The sequence below is a fragment of the Rhopalosiphum padi genome, chromosome 1, assembly GCF_020882245.1.
Source record: "Rhopalosiphum padi isolate XX-2018 chromosome 1, ASM2088224v1, whole genome shotgun sequence".
Classification (NCBI taxonomy): domain Eukaryota; kingdom Metazoa; phylum Arthropoda; class Insecta; order Hemiptera; family Aphididae; genus Rhopalosiphum; species Rhopalosiphum padi.
Window position 1 is genome coordinate 11904583 of NC_083597.1, and position 15582 is coordinate 11920164.

At 22.0% G+C, this 15582-nt stretch overlaps 1 protein-coding gene across 1 annotated transcript in view; it reads right to left on the reverse strand.

The window, feature by feature from the left end:
• LOC132917292 (probable G-protein coupled receptor CG31760) overlaps positions 1 to 15582 on the reverse strand; it is a 99636-nt gene that overhangs the window by 40496 nt on the left and 43558 nt on the right. The window contains exon 3 of the mRNA XM_060977968.1: positions 8174 to 8357. Coding sequence (XP_060833951.1) covers positions 8174 to 8357 — 184 coding nt within the window. The remainder of the gene's footprint in view (positions 1 to 8173; positions 8358 to 15582) is intronic.

Consider the following 15582-nt stretch of genomic DNA (forward strand, 5'->3'; position numbering starts at 1 on the left):
ACGGTATATTTTAAGTCTCTATGATACTAAAGCATATTTTATAAATTATTTATATTAGTTATTGCAAGACTGTGGGTTAAACTTAAAAAGATAGTGTATATTAAATAATACTTATTGTTATAATATAATATATTATAATTTCCTACGTAATTGCTTAAAATTGATATTGTCTTAACTTGTCCGATGATACTAATTCATGAGTAATGTATACATTGCCTGTTTATTAAAAAATAAATAACTACATCTTGATTTATAATTGCCTATAAACAAGGTAGTATTTTCTTGCATGAACCATGCACTAGTTTTATTGCGTTTATCAACTTGATAAAGCGATCAAAAAATTGAATATCTAACATTAAATAATTATTTAGATATGTTAAAACGACTTAACTCATCCAATACATCACATAACCCGGTTATAGTAAGTACTTTCTAGTAAATCTTAGGTAAAAAGTGTATATTTTTATTGTATACAATAAAAGAAAAAAGTTAAAAAAAACCAAAGACTAAGCGAATGGATGATAGGACATAGGAGGCTTACTTTTTTCTGTACACCCTAAATATATTTTATTCCTAAAAGTTATAATTAACACTTCATTCTGAACTAGTATCTTACTATATAAAATATACAAATTAATTTACCACAATTGCAAGTATTACTAAAACAAATTATTTAAAAAAAAATTAAAACAGTCTTTTAGTCCAAAACATACTTAACGTGTAATAAGTTGATTATAAAAGTATGATTAACTCTGAAAAGGATGATAATAAAAAATATAAATTATATATTCATAAATTTAATATCTATAATAAACCATAATTATTATTAGTCTCAAACATGTTCCAAAGTTTTTTTTCTTATTATTATTAGTTTAAGTATAAATCTATCTAACAAAGTTAAAAAATAATTTTGTTATAGACATAATTAGTGTTTCTTCAGATTAATTTAATGATTTAATTCGCTGAAATTATTAAACAATTTGATGTTCTTCGAGTTCTTGATAACCTGAAAAATAAAACTGTTGTGTGTTTTGGTAGAGTTGCAGTCCAAATTCTAAAACATGCAGTGGATAAAATATGTCCTTTAATATAATATAATATTGTATATTTTTTATATTTATAATATAATATTATGTATTATGTAACTTATCATTAAAAGTAGCATATATTATTATTTACAAGTTAATTTAAATTATCAATAATCGAACCTCTATAAAATACGAGAATAAATCATGCATAAAAAACTACAAACCGTTTCTATATTGAGTAACATAATATCTGAGATACTTGAAAAATTGTAATAAGTAATAAGTTATATGTATTTATAAAAAAATTAAAATTTTTATCTAAAAATAAATTTGTTTGAAATAAAACTTAGGTACAGATAATACATTATACTATATAACCTATGGTATATAATTGATTCAACATGACAACCTTAATTAATATTTAATAGTAAACATGATAATGACAAAAAAGTAATAATATTTTCGATTGCTTATGAAGAACATATTGTATTAGATTTTGAAACACTTTGATTTATAAACAAAAATGTATTATTAATATTTATCGTAAAATAAAACTAAAAAAGTATTACATTATAAATGTTTATAAATAGCACAAAAAATATACAAAATATTTCGAAAATCTATGTAATTTTTAGATAATTTTAGTTTTGGTATTTGATAAAAATGAAAAGTATTTTACTATTGATCACTCTTCCCAAAATACATATTAAACCTAATTTATTAAAAGAATTTGCCCTCAATACTGAATGTTGAAGTATTTTGCTGTTATAAAAGGCAGTATATATATAATTTTAATAATTTTATTATTCAATGAATTAATAAAAACAATATGCTGGGCTAAATAAAATATATTTTTTCACAGCAACTGTGGATTTAAAAAAATAGGTAATATTGTTTTAAAGAGAGCTATACTAATGTGTTTAGGATAATAGAAAAATAGAAAAAGGTAAGAACACTTTAGGTGGTACTGCTTTGCTGTGCAATAGGTTCCAAATGGGAACTGCAACAAATGTGTTAAATTTGATTTCAATGATACGTCATATTGTGTATGGAATATGATTCAGAGCAAAGAAGGTCAGTCAGCCTATATTGCTCAGTACGCATTTCATGGTATTTTTTTTTATATTTCTATTAAAGTTATTATTTTTGCTCGCTATTAGTGTTACATTAGGTTGATTTAATTGCTGTCGAAAATATTGTACATTCATTATATTATTATTAATATTTAATTATTATAATAATATTATATTCATTCCATATTAAGTATATAGAATTTTTATGAGCTTTTGAGACAATAACACCTTATTGTTAAACATTGTGAATTAGTTCATGGTTTAAAAAGGTTATATCTTAAAATTAATCTACATATTTTAAAAATTTCATTAAGTATAGTAAAATTCATAATATACATAAACGTCCCAAGATGAATATTTTTTACTTTAAATCTGATATTTTGTAACAAAAAAATAAGTATTTCTTAAAATGATATTACCACCTTAATGATATTTATATTACTATAGAGTATGACGGTAGGTACCTATAAACAATAATTTTAAACATAAAACGTTAAAACGTTAAAAAAATATATCATTTTTGATTTAAAAGTAATAGCATAGTATAGTGTTTATAATCAATGGTAATATGTTTAACCAACTAATAATAAAAGAATATAATTTAAACCAATTTTAACTATACTTATTATTGTACTGAGAATACACTAGTTAACTGATTCTGTTATGTGTATGGGAAATGAACATCATTGTTACACAAAATATATATATAACAACTAATTTTAATTTTTATGTTAAAATATGTTTTTTTTTTTAAATTTTACTAGATTTTTTTGTAATTATAGGTTATTTTACTGTTAGCTTTAAATATAAATACAAGACGACTCTGAATTGAATCTTTATTACTTATAGAAAATATCCAAATCAGGGTTACGCTTTTAATTTGATATGCTAAATTAGAAAACTGACTATTTAAAAATCATAGTTTTAATATTTTCTGAAACGTTTTAGTAATTGTTATGTTATGATATTATAGACACAATATGCATTAATATTCAACTAAATTTTATAAAACCACTTAATTTAAAAGGGCAAATAATAGGCTACGCTAATGGGACTGCTTTACTTTGTATGGGTAATATTCTCGTAACGAAGCTCTTAAAAACATTGATAAAATAGTTAGGGGGTTTTATTTTTAAACTTTGAAGATTCAGCTATTAAACTGAGTTTTTCTGTCTGAGTTTTAATTACCAATTATACAGGACATTCAAATTCACGAAAATAACTGTCATGATATAATATATAGGTTTATGTCATTGTATATCAGTCGATATTGTTAGAAACTTTAAATATCTACGTAAATAATAGAACCTAGTAGACATTTTATATGATATGAAATGGAAAAATAAAATAACATATTTTGCCTGCTATAAGTTAACAAAAAAAAAAAAAAAAAAACAATTTGTATAATAAACATTATATTATAATTACATGACATTCTACCTTTAAGAGATATTCGAATACTTTACCTCTAATTTAATTAGCACTTGTTGAATCTAAAATTATTTACAGTATAATAGATATGAGATGGGGGTCATGGTAATACTATTATTTAATCATAAACTTGTCAAAACACATTTATTAGAGTCACCATTTGAAAATAGTATAGACATTCAATCGGAAATAATTATTTAATATTTTTATCATCAAAAACTTTTATTTTAAAATAAGTATAATATACATATAAAAAAACATAATTTATTGAACATTGGTGTTAATATTAGGTACGCAGTAAACAAATATTCCCATAACTGATGAAATAAAAAAAAAATAGCTGTTGAAAGATTTTCGATTTTTTTTTGGTCTCAAATTTACAACTGAATGCCCCATTATTAGCTAACATGCAATTTCCGTTATTTAAAAAAAGCACATCTCACGCTGTAATATGTGTGAATATGACGCTGCTGTACCTACGTGAAAAAATTATTCTTAATCATATGATTATTATTATATTTTAGTTTTTAACTATTTTTTATATTTTTTTAATTTTATACATTAATACATAATACATTATTTGAGAATCAGATATCTCTGGACTTCATCACAAGTTGTCTCAGTGATAACTAGTAATAATTTATAAGTTTCAAACTGTTTTTATTTTTAAAAAAAGTTATCTTTGTTCGTTAAAACATATTTTTTATTTTATTTTAAACTGATAATTATATATTTTAAATCGATTTTTAAATTCATATTAAAAATAATTTGTCAGTGTAATTGGTGGATATTATTTTTATATTTATTATATTCACTTCAGAATAGATGATATCATTAATCTATCAGTGGTAATAGTATGTGCGTGATTCCAGTATTAAAAAAATTTAATATATATAATATTATGATAAAACTAATCATCTATGTTAGGTTTAAAATGTATAGTTTAACTTTTTAAAGAAATCATACTGCTAAAAATATAGAATACATATACATATTTACATAAATATATATATATATAAATATTAGGACAAATGAAAAAAAAATACATTTAAGGAAATATTATCTTTACACACTTAAATTCTAATGAAAAGAGAATTAAAATTATACGATAAATGGCTAAGTGCATATTATTATTGACATTATCTTAATTAAAGATTTGTTTGAATGTTCTCAATTTTCACATAAAAAATATTATAGTTTTTAAATCATAAAAACTTAAAATAAATGAAACAACTTTAATGAGTCAATTATATTTTTTATCGCTTTTCTCTACTGAGATTTACAATCGATGATAACGTATCTATTATGCCTACTAACCACATACTACAGTATTATAGAGCTTTATGATGGTTTAAAAATGATTTTAAGAAAACATTTTTGATCATTAAACACAATTTCTTTATTCTTTCAAATATTATTTTCTGACATATAAATAACATTATATCACAATAATGACAATTATTAAGATTACAAAAAAAAAACCAGTTGGCAACATTATATTTATTGTTTAATTATATAATTTCTCTACTATTATATAAATATTTCTTGTCATTTTATTACTTATTAATAATAATAATATATTGTCAATCAAATTTAATTTTATATTAGGTATGTTTTATTTATTATCAATGAGATATTATATTAAAATCATAGTACGCTTCAAACAATACTCTTTGCATTTTGTTTTCTAAAAATAACATATAAAAATAAATTTTATAAATAATTAAAAATTTTAATTGAATAGTGTACGCTAGAAGTCTAATATTAAATTAATTCCTAAATAGTACTGATGTGTTAAAAAAATGTTTTAATAATTTAGAAAAATATCAATGTGCAAAACAAATAAATTACAATTTATATACTTTCAAACATTATAACTCAATAAGTATCTGATATATTTTGCACTCTGAAAGATATGAATCATACGAACAAATACGAACGATTACAGACAATATCAATAAAAATGCTCTTGAATAATATAATCTAAAACTTGTGTGATTAATGGTTTAATATGTAATTTTAATAAAAATACATTTTTACTGTGAAATTTAAGTTTGGTTACTTTATCACGTAATCATTATTTGATTAATAAATTATAACAACTACATTACCCTCGTTAAAAAAATAAACTTTAGATCTGAAATCTTAATACTCTTTTTAGAAGATATTAAAACAAGTTAAAAAGCTAAAAAAATATTTAAAATTTAAATTTTGTATCATCATAGTTTATTATTTATATCGCATAAAAAGTTCTTTAGTGTATAATATTATGTAATTTATAAATGGACTAAAATATTTTTACATTTATGGAAAATGTTTTTACTTGTAATACTCTTTTACATGAAAGGGTTATTATACTTCAGTAAGATTATCACTTATCATAATTTAACTTTAATTATGATTTTTACATAACATAATAACTTTTTTAATGTATTTCAGCTTTTTTGACAATATTACATTAGATATATAATGTATTATATACTTCTTGTAAGAAAAATAAAGCATGTTAGGATTATAAGCTTAATTTTATAAATCACAAATTTAGATTTTGCAAACTGTATAAGTGCATTTATCAACAATACTATACAATATTTATTAATAGAAAAAAACTGTTGAATATTTAATTTATATTTCCTAGTTATTATTTTTGATAATTTTATAAATTTGTATTAAAATAAAAAAAGTAACAAAGAATTTATAAAATTAAGAATAATTTTACATTAGAAAAATATCAGAAAAACAATTATAAATATATTTACATAATATTATCCTCGAAAATGGAATATATCTAACATTTAATTTAATTTAATTTATCTAGGCTTTATATGTATTAAGTAAATTTTCTTATTTACTAGTACTTTTTCACGTCCCCCTACAATGAATAACACTCATGTATAAAAAGTACAGAAAAAAAAATTGAAAATAAATATGATGTTCAAAAGCATATTAAAAATAGGGAATTAATTTTAATACGAAATTGATAAAAATTGGACAGTGATAGAGATATACATTAAATATATATATATTATAATATATATTCAACTCTTCAAATTTAATCAATCAATATTTTAGTATATTTGTTAAAAAAGTTACTTAAGAAAGTACCTATCTATTTAATTCTGATTTATATAATTCGCTTTATCTTAACTTTTCAATGTTTAATGGTATAGAAATAAGAAATAAAATCATGAATATATCTCCAATAAGTTAATTTAATACATAATTATCTAAAAAAACTTAATTAAACTCAATATGACTATTAAACATTTTATAAGAGGGAATATAATATGTCTCATTATTATAAAAAATAATATGTTGGATGACCAGAACTTAGAAAAGAAACGGCAGTCTAAGACGCATTTATTCAGTATTTACGTGATTTTATTTAAGTTTGAATATTATAACATAAATATTTGTAATTATTATGAAAATTTAAGTTTTAGATTCTAGAGTTTAGAGCTAGGTTAAATGTTTAACAAAAATATGTTTTAATATTTTCTAAAGATGAATTAATTTTGAAAATATATTTTCTCTTGTTTTGCTTTTTATTGATATTTTGAATATTCTACTTTTTTAGTTTTTTTTTCGATTTTTTCTCTTTATAAGACTTCAAATTTAATATTATTACTATATTTGATGAAAACTATGTAAATAATTTTGTAATTAAAATTTTGTTGAATTTTTAAACATTTAAGATTTTGAAACTTAAAACATGATTTAAACAAAATTTAAATAGAAACTAGAAGTTCAAATATATTAAATATACATGATGTAGTTGTAGTTATACGCAATTTTTTAATAGACATTAATAGACAAGTTTGTAATTTGACCATAAATTGCAGATTACAATAAAAATTACGATCTTTTCTTTAATTGTTTTAGATATTTTGTGATTTTGTAATAAATTACGTAATAATGGTTATAGAATAATGTGAAACAAATTAATATTAATTATTAATAATGTACTTCTAGTTGTATACATTTACTAATTTTTTTCTATACCTTTTAATATTTTCAATTCTATCAAAACTGTTATTTAAGTGCATGTATGAACCATTGATATTTATAATTTATTAACGATAAAAATATATATGATTTTTACAAAAAACAAGCTTGGGGCTTGTTAACGAGGCTAATATCTATCTACTCAGAATTGTTTTTTGTAATTAATTGTTATTGAATTACATTATAACTCATCGTGACCTACTTAAGATGAGGTACACTTAAATCCTTATATCTAGCAAAGCTATTTCTCTGATTTTTAATTTTGTTCTTTGTGTTTTTTAAATACGTATAAAATAATAATTGTATAATAGATTTGTTATATATTTTTACGTCTCAGAATTTTATAAGCAGTCAATTGTGAGAAAAATATTCATTTATTAATAATTATTCTAAAACTTAATTTGATTGATAATTGTTATTAATTTTAAATTGAAAATAAAATAATACAAAAACGTATGGTTTTCATTTTTACCATCTTAAAAAGCTGAAGTTTCTATACTACAACCTATTTGTGTAACTCATTTAAATTCATATTAACAGACCGATTTTTGTGTTAACTAGAATTTTATATATTTTTTAAACTTAATAAAAATTACAGATTGTATGTTTTAAAAATAAAGTTAAAAAAAAACTTACTTGAAAAAGTATTTTCCATCTTTGTAGCCAAAAAATGGTACAGTGTACGTGAGCATCCAAATATTTCCACCACCACAATCGTAATAGGGTTTACTCCATTTACCATCTTCGTACGTCACTGTTAACACGTCATCAGGTATCCAGTCTGTATGAGCTGTATCATTCCAAGTATAAGAGTTAAATGCTATAATTCAAAAAATATATAAGAAAAATCATTAAAATATTTAAATGAAAAGGTTTGCGGTAATTTATTTAACTATCAAATTTATAAAATAGTATATTGGTAAATGGTAAGTGATCAATATAATAATTCAAAACAATATTGCTAGCTATTGTTTTTTTTATTTCATACTTTTACTATACTTTCTTTTTTTTTAAACAGTATGGGAGGACTAACTAGTCAAAAAAATTTAAAGTCTCGACAATTGTTTTATTTTTAATTAAAAAAAAAAAAACGATTTCGTTGAAAACTGATGTTGCGCAAGTATTTCCGATTTTTACAGTTCCAACTTTTCCGAGTATCAACTAAATCCGATTTTCTACCAGAAAACATCCTCAAAGTTGTTTAAGATTAAACCATTCGTATTGATTTTAATGGAGATGTTACACACACATAAAACAACACACGCACACATACATTATTATAAAACATTCATCGCTCACTCTAGAATCAAAATTAGTATGAGCGTGTGACACCTTAATTTCAGTTTTTTTCTCATCTATGAAATAACCACCGTCAGTGGACCCATATACATGGTGACTTTTTCTTCTATATATAATAATATCCAATGACCAACTAGGACGTGTCTCAGTTTGTTTTTATTTTCAACAATTATTTTCATCACGAAAATGGAATACACCGCTAGAATGAATTATTAATTTCACTTTGTCTCTAGAGACATTTTTTTGTTCGATGTATAAGGTATACATTTTGTAGTTACACACCATTCCTTATAGTACCTTCTACTTTTTACCATGGTAGTCTTACTACTCATATGTAATATTATTTTATATTCTATTTTTAGTAATTAAAAATTCCTTTTATATTTCTTATGTTTTTAAACTCTTGTATATTTTTCATTTGTCTTAACTAGTGCAACTTAAACTTAAACAGAACTTTGTTTTTTACATATTATATAATTAAGCATATATACGTATATAATTATATAAGCAAAAGTGGTCAATACATTCCATAAAGTTTAATTTTATTATTTTAATATATATATAAAGCATGCCCACTCCCATTTTTTAATTTATTCGTGATATTATTCAAATTCGAATTTTTAAAAACCCTATTTTAAAATTCTTGTATTTTTTTGTACTACGTTGTACGTATATTTAATGAGTGTCCTGCGGTGATATAATCTACTATTTTTTCAAATGAGAATCTTCCTTTTTACTATTAATTATTTAATAATAATTTATTTATTGTTGAATATTTTCGATCGAATTTCCACAAAACGAATATTTTATTAAATTTAATGTTATTAGTATCATAATTTCGTTTAAACTATGTATGTGTCTCTGTATAATATTATTATATATTTGATGCCTACGTCCTTAAAAAATACTAAAGTTTTGGAAATTAAAAAAAATAATTACATATTATTTATAAATTATTGATGAGTTTATAGGCAATTGTTTATAACTCTGTGATTTTCAACTTTGAACTGTTCTTTCTCTTAATCTCGTTTATGATTGTGCTGATTATTTTTTTGATAATGGAAAACACAAAGTATTTTTACAAGTCTTTACAATCGATTTAGTTAATAGTTTTGATGGGCTTGTTTTGTATTGAAGATTTAATGTGTATATTTAACTTGTTATATATATATATATATAAATTAATAAAAAATAATGATTACTTAAAACCCCATACATAATTATTTGTGATAGTTATCACTCTAATAAAGCAATGATACCTAATGGTGTGTAAATGAGTATTTTTCTATTATACATTATGTTGAATTTACAATTCGTATTACAAATTATGTTAAGTATGGTTCATATAAAAAAAGAATTTTAAGTAAAATAAATAAAAAAAAAAAATGATTAATTATCATAATAATTATATAAGTTTATCAGGTATATCCAAAAATATAAATTTATTTTATATATACCTCTATAAAATCAGTAAATGACTACAATATTAATGGCTCTATAGTTGTTTCATGTATGTGTTTCCAAATGAAGAATATAATATCATATTTAAGTATATCAATGTACGATGCATTACTCTAATTTTCTTAATTTCTTAAATATCAGTTAAATTTTTAAATGCTGTCATTATTTGGTGTTGTGTTATTCTGTACTTAAATGTTCACAGGTTTTTTTTCTATAAATGTTGATTTTTGGGTCCAAAATATTGAAAATATAGTACAGGGTTTGACATAATATTTTGTAATATTATTATAAATATTAAAGGTTTACCGCATGTCCTCGGAAACAGGGTGTACTTTTTCAGTTATTACCCTGTAAATATTTTTTAGTTCTGTTTAAAGACGTTAAACTAGACAAATGGATCATAAATTCCTATGACTTACAATATTGTTGTATCTAATATAGTTTGCGAATGTGCTACACAACTTCATTATTTTTGGCAACCCGCATTTTGAATATTATTTTTAAATCAATCAATTTTTTCTACCAATTTTGATTTATCAACTTGTATTTTAATCCTAAAATTGACAAAACTAGAGCTAGATATATTTTTTTTCTTTAAAGGTATAAAATTAGATTTTTTCATTTTTTAGTTGTATGTATTTTATTTTTTGTTTTAAACACCATAATATGATACATTATACTTGAGTATTATAGTAATAAATTATTATTTTATTTTAATATTACACATTATAAAATTACATAATTTATTATAAAAACATTTATTTTCAGAAAATACATTAATAATAAATACAATACAAATACGATTTTTAATTTTTAATTTTTTTTTTTTAAATGCTATACGTTTTTATTTATAATAAAATACACATAATTATAAATAAAATAAACGTTCCAATGTTTTTTGAATTTTACTGAGATTAGTATAGAGTAATTCTACCCGTCGAGGGACTTTAGAACAATTTAACAAATCATTTTTGTAAATTAAATTACAAATAAAATACATAGTATTGTTAAAAAAAAAAAATAATAGAACAGCGTATAATTAAATATATGGAATAAGGAATAAGTATTAAATAGATAAGAAACTAATTATTAAAAACGTATAACTAATGGCTGTCAAAAAGATTTAAAAACACTCCGTTTTAGTAGTATGTAAAAATGTTTATTATACAAATATTAAAGATAAATTAAAAGAATTTTGTCGATTAATATAATGTGTCTATCAATCAACATTGATAGTATGAAATATATTCGATAAATGTATATGAAAAAAAAATGTCAATGCATTTTTAAGAATGGTGGATAAATAGATACAAGGATTATACACTTCGTAAAGAAACCTGCAAAAAAATCCATGTAAATGAAGATCTTGATCTTGATTCAATTTTAGTAATTGTATAAGCTATATAATTACTATAATAACAAGTATGAAATTTAAAGTTACTAATTAAATAAAATAAAACATAATATCGAAATCGATAAAACTGTTGTATACATTTGTACCTAATTTTAATAGTGTTAAATCAATCATTTTAAGTATCAATAAACATCACAAATCAATAACTTATGAATGATTTCAATGCAATTTTTCATATATTTATATTTGACTTTCATAGTGGTAATATTATTCAGTATCAAAATATGAAGTTTATTTTAGCTTATTGTAAAAATTATAATATAACTTAATAGATATGTATAACTTTGTCCTTTACCTTTCCCAGAACTTGTTAAAAATTCTTTTTAAGTTTTCAAGGGAATAGTTTTAATATAAATGTCATATTTTACAATAACTACAAAATGTAGTAAAATATTTTTATACACAAATGTTTTGAACCTGTTTATGCATGTGTATATTGTATGAAAAAAACGGACAGCATTCAAATACATGTTGTCGGAACTCATACCGTGAGATGAAAAATGTCAGTGTTATATATTATTATTAGATTGCAAACAGAAATCAATATAAATTGAAATAAAAATAAATAATGACCTCAGCTTTCTCATTTTTTGCTTTGGCTAAATTTGACGTTTGTGGTAATAATAAAGTCATCACTTGCTCGAACTCGGGATAATAAATATTCAACAATCTATACGAACTACTATTTAATTGCAATTTTCCCACGCAAAAGCACATAATCGAATTTTACCATGATAAAAATACCTACTAAATATAACAAAATTTGACCTATTATATTCATATTCTATATAAGTAACCGTGCTAAAATAAACTGTATTTCTATCATCTCATATTATTATTACAATCTTAACTAGATCGTTGCAGGTATGTTGTACAATATGCATTATAATATTATGTAATATCAGTATTCTATATTATATTATTTATAATATTATAAATACTAAATATTGAATTATACATTTAAACGTATATATTATATAAAACATTTTTTATACGTTTATCATAATATTAAAGAAAACAATCTCTGTTGGCAATAATAATCACTGACGTTCGAAAAAAAACTTAATTAAAATATTGCAATTTTTAAACAATGGAATATATAACGCACATCAATATTTCTTATTATAAATAATTATATTCACGATTAAATAATTTTACTTAAATAGTTTAATTAAATGCAAATAATAGTATGTACACGGTGTCTCGTAAGGATTTACTAATTTGTAGGAGTTGGGTAGGTAATGAATTATCATACAATCACCATTTTAACATACTAAATATCTATGATACACATGAATAATATATATTTAGGAAATGTACTACTAAAATGTATATCATTATAAGCTATATAGTGTATATTACGTAAGTAATACATATATTATGTAAGATTTTTAGAAAACTATAGTTGTTATCAATACTAGGTAGTTACCTCTGTGGTAAATCGTTTAAATGATAATATTAGTACCTATAAGTAATAACAAATATTAACTCCTGCAATGTAATATTATTAGATAATAAGTATACTGCGCCGTGGACGGATATGCCTACCTGGGAAACCGGGCATTTCCCGGTGGGCCCCCCCACCTTTATTATTTTGGTAATGAGGCCCTTTTTAGACTTTTTTTTTCATGTGGGGCTCCTTTTTAAAATTTCCCGGTATAGGCCAAAAATGGTCTAAATACTTGAAACTCAGTATTGTTTTCTATTTTACTCGTGTACCACACATCAGGTGAAGTCCTAGTACCTACTTATGTTAATTTAAATAAATATGCATATGCTACTAAAACTGTGATTAAATAAATTCCTCTATTTAATGTAAGTTAACTTTATGCACTTAGAAAAATTACTACAAAAATAATTGAAAAATGACCAAATCCATACCTATTAATTCTTATTAAAGGTATTTTAATGTTATTTAAAATTAAAGTACCTAGCTATCAATTTTTCCAAAAATACATATTAAAAACGAAATAGATATTATTGCGTTAACACAAAATGTAAATTAGGTAAGTACCTACGATAATCAATCATCATAAAACAATAATTATTCTTTACGAATGTTCAATTTAAATTTTAAATAATATTAATATACTATGTGTACTTAATACTTTATACCAAATTATTAGTAATTATTAACAAATTTAAAACATATTATAATATTTAAATGCTATTCAGTGATTTTGTATGTATATTATATAAACTAATTAGGTAAGAATTAAATACTTAACGATATTTATATTATATTTAATATTTACCTAAAAAGAATAATTTAAACTATAGACCCGTTCGTTATGGCAATTCTAACTTAAATATTTTAAAAATAATTAATATTATTCATAACAGTGGTCTATGAGTTAAAACTAGAGCATTTCAAAGCAGCCAAGTATCAAACATTTTATTTATTTCTAGAGAACCGTCTTTTCATCATATTCATATAATTAAGTTCTCTCTGAATTACATAATTCGTATTTTATTTACTTCAGAGAATTCAACATTACCATTGTAAACTAAAAATTGTTTTGAAAATTTTATTTTTCACTTACTTTATTTTTAAAATACTATTAGGTTTAAAAGTGATAAATACAATATTTCTCTTACCAATATAATATAATACCGTAACTTACAATCTATTATACCATAATAATTAGTATTTGTATAATGAAATAAATAGCTAGTCCTTCTCAAACGAATCTATGTAGTAACTAAATTACTTAATCCTGTTAATAACAAATGTAAAAATTTCTCAATGATCTTTACAATCTAGAGTATAACTATACCTTTCGCGCACGCCAACTATTAAAATAAGTAACATTATTTTTAAAGATACTAAGAAAATAGTCTTATTTGTATGGACTTCAGGGTATTTTGAAATTGATGGCAATTATAAATTTGACAAAGTAGCTGGAAACGCAGTCCATCAATAACCCCATGACATAGCTCCCATCTCTCATTTATTGACATTCATAGGAATTTTAACATTCATTGTCTCAACTTATAAAAATCCGAATGGTCGTGTACATCTAATAACAGACTTAGCGAAATGAAAAATACTATTAAATACTAGCCTTAACCCCAATTATTCAATCGTAAAGATAAATAATAAGTAATCATTAACATATTAGGAATAGGGAACACAGCCATCTTCTCTGGAGAGAAGAACCAATACAGTACCTAACCCATGGTGACATTCTTAAAGTCAATATACTCCTTGTAAACTGTTAAGATCACTTATAAATCGGACGGAGCCAAAAATTAAGACCAACTTTTTTGAAATTCTGAGTTCAATTGAAGCCAACAATAATTAAATCTTCTTATTTCTCAATGAGATATATTTATAATATGTATAAAAAAATTTAGAAAAACCTATGTATTTATTAATGTTGTGTAGCATTTATATTATTAAATAGCTAATAGCTCATGTTGTTGAAGCTGTACCAATAATAATAATAGTAATAATAAAATAAATATATATGAACAAATAAATTTGATTTTTCAATATGAGTATATTATACACGTGGTTAATGTAATTTATAAAATATGCATTATAACTGATATGACATTATAGTATATTATAATATAAATAATAAATATAAAATAAATATATATATATATATATATATATATTTATGGCTTATATGTTTAATTGATAACATATTATATTATGGCCTAGTGCTTAGATAAATTAAAATTCACATTTTAATCAGAAAAATATACGTTTAGTATGTTATCGTATATCATGTGCTTGTTAAGCCATACATGATGTATTATACTCGTACTACTTTACATATTACATTAAACAAATAAAAAAAAATTATATATATATATATATATATATATATATATAAGATATAAAACGTTCAGACATCCATTT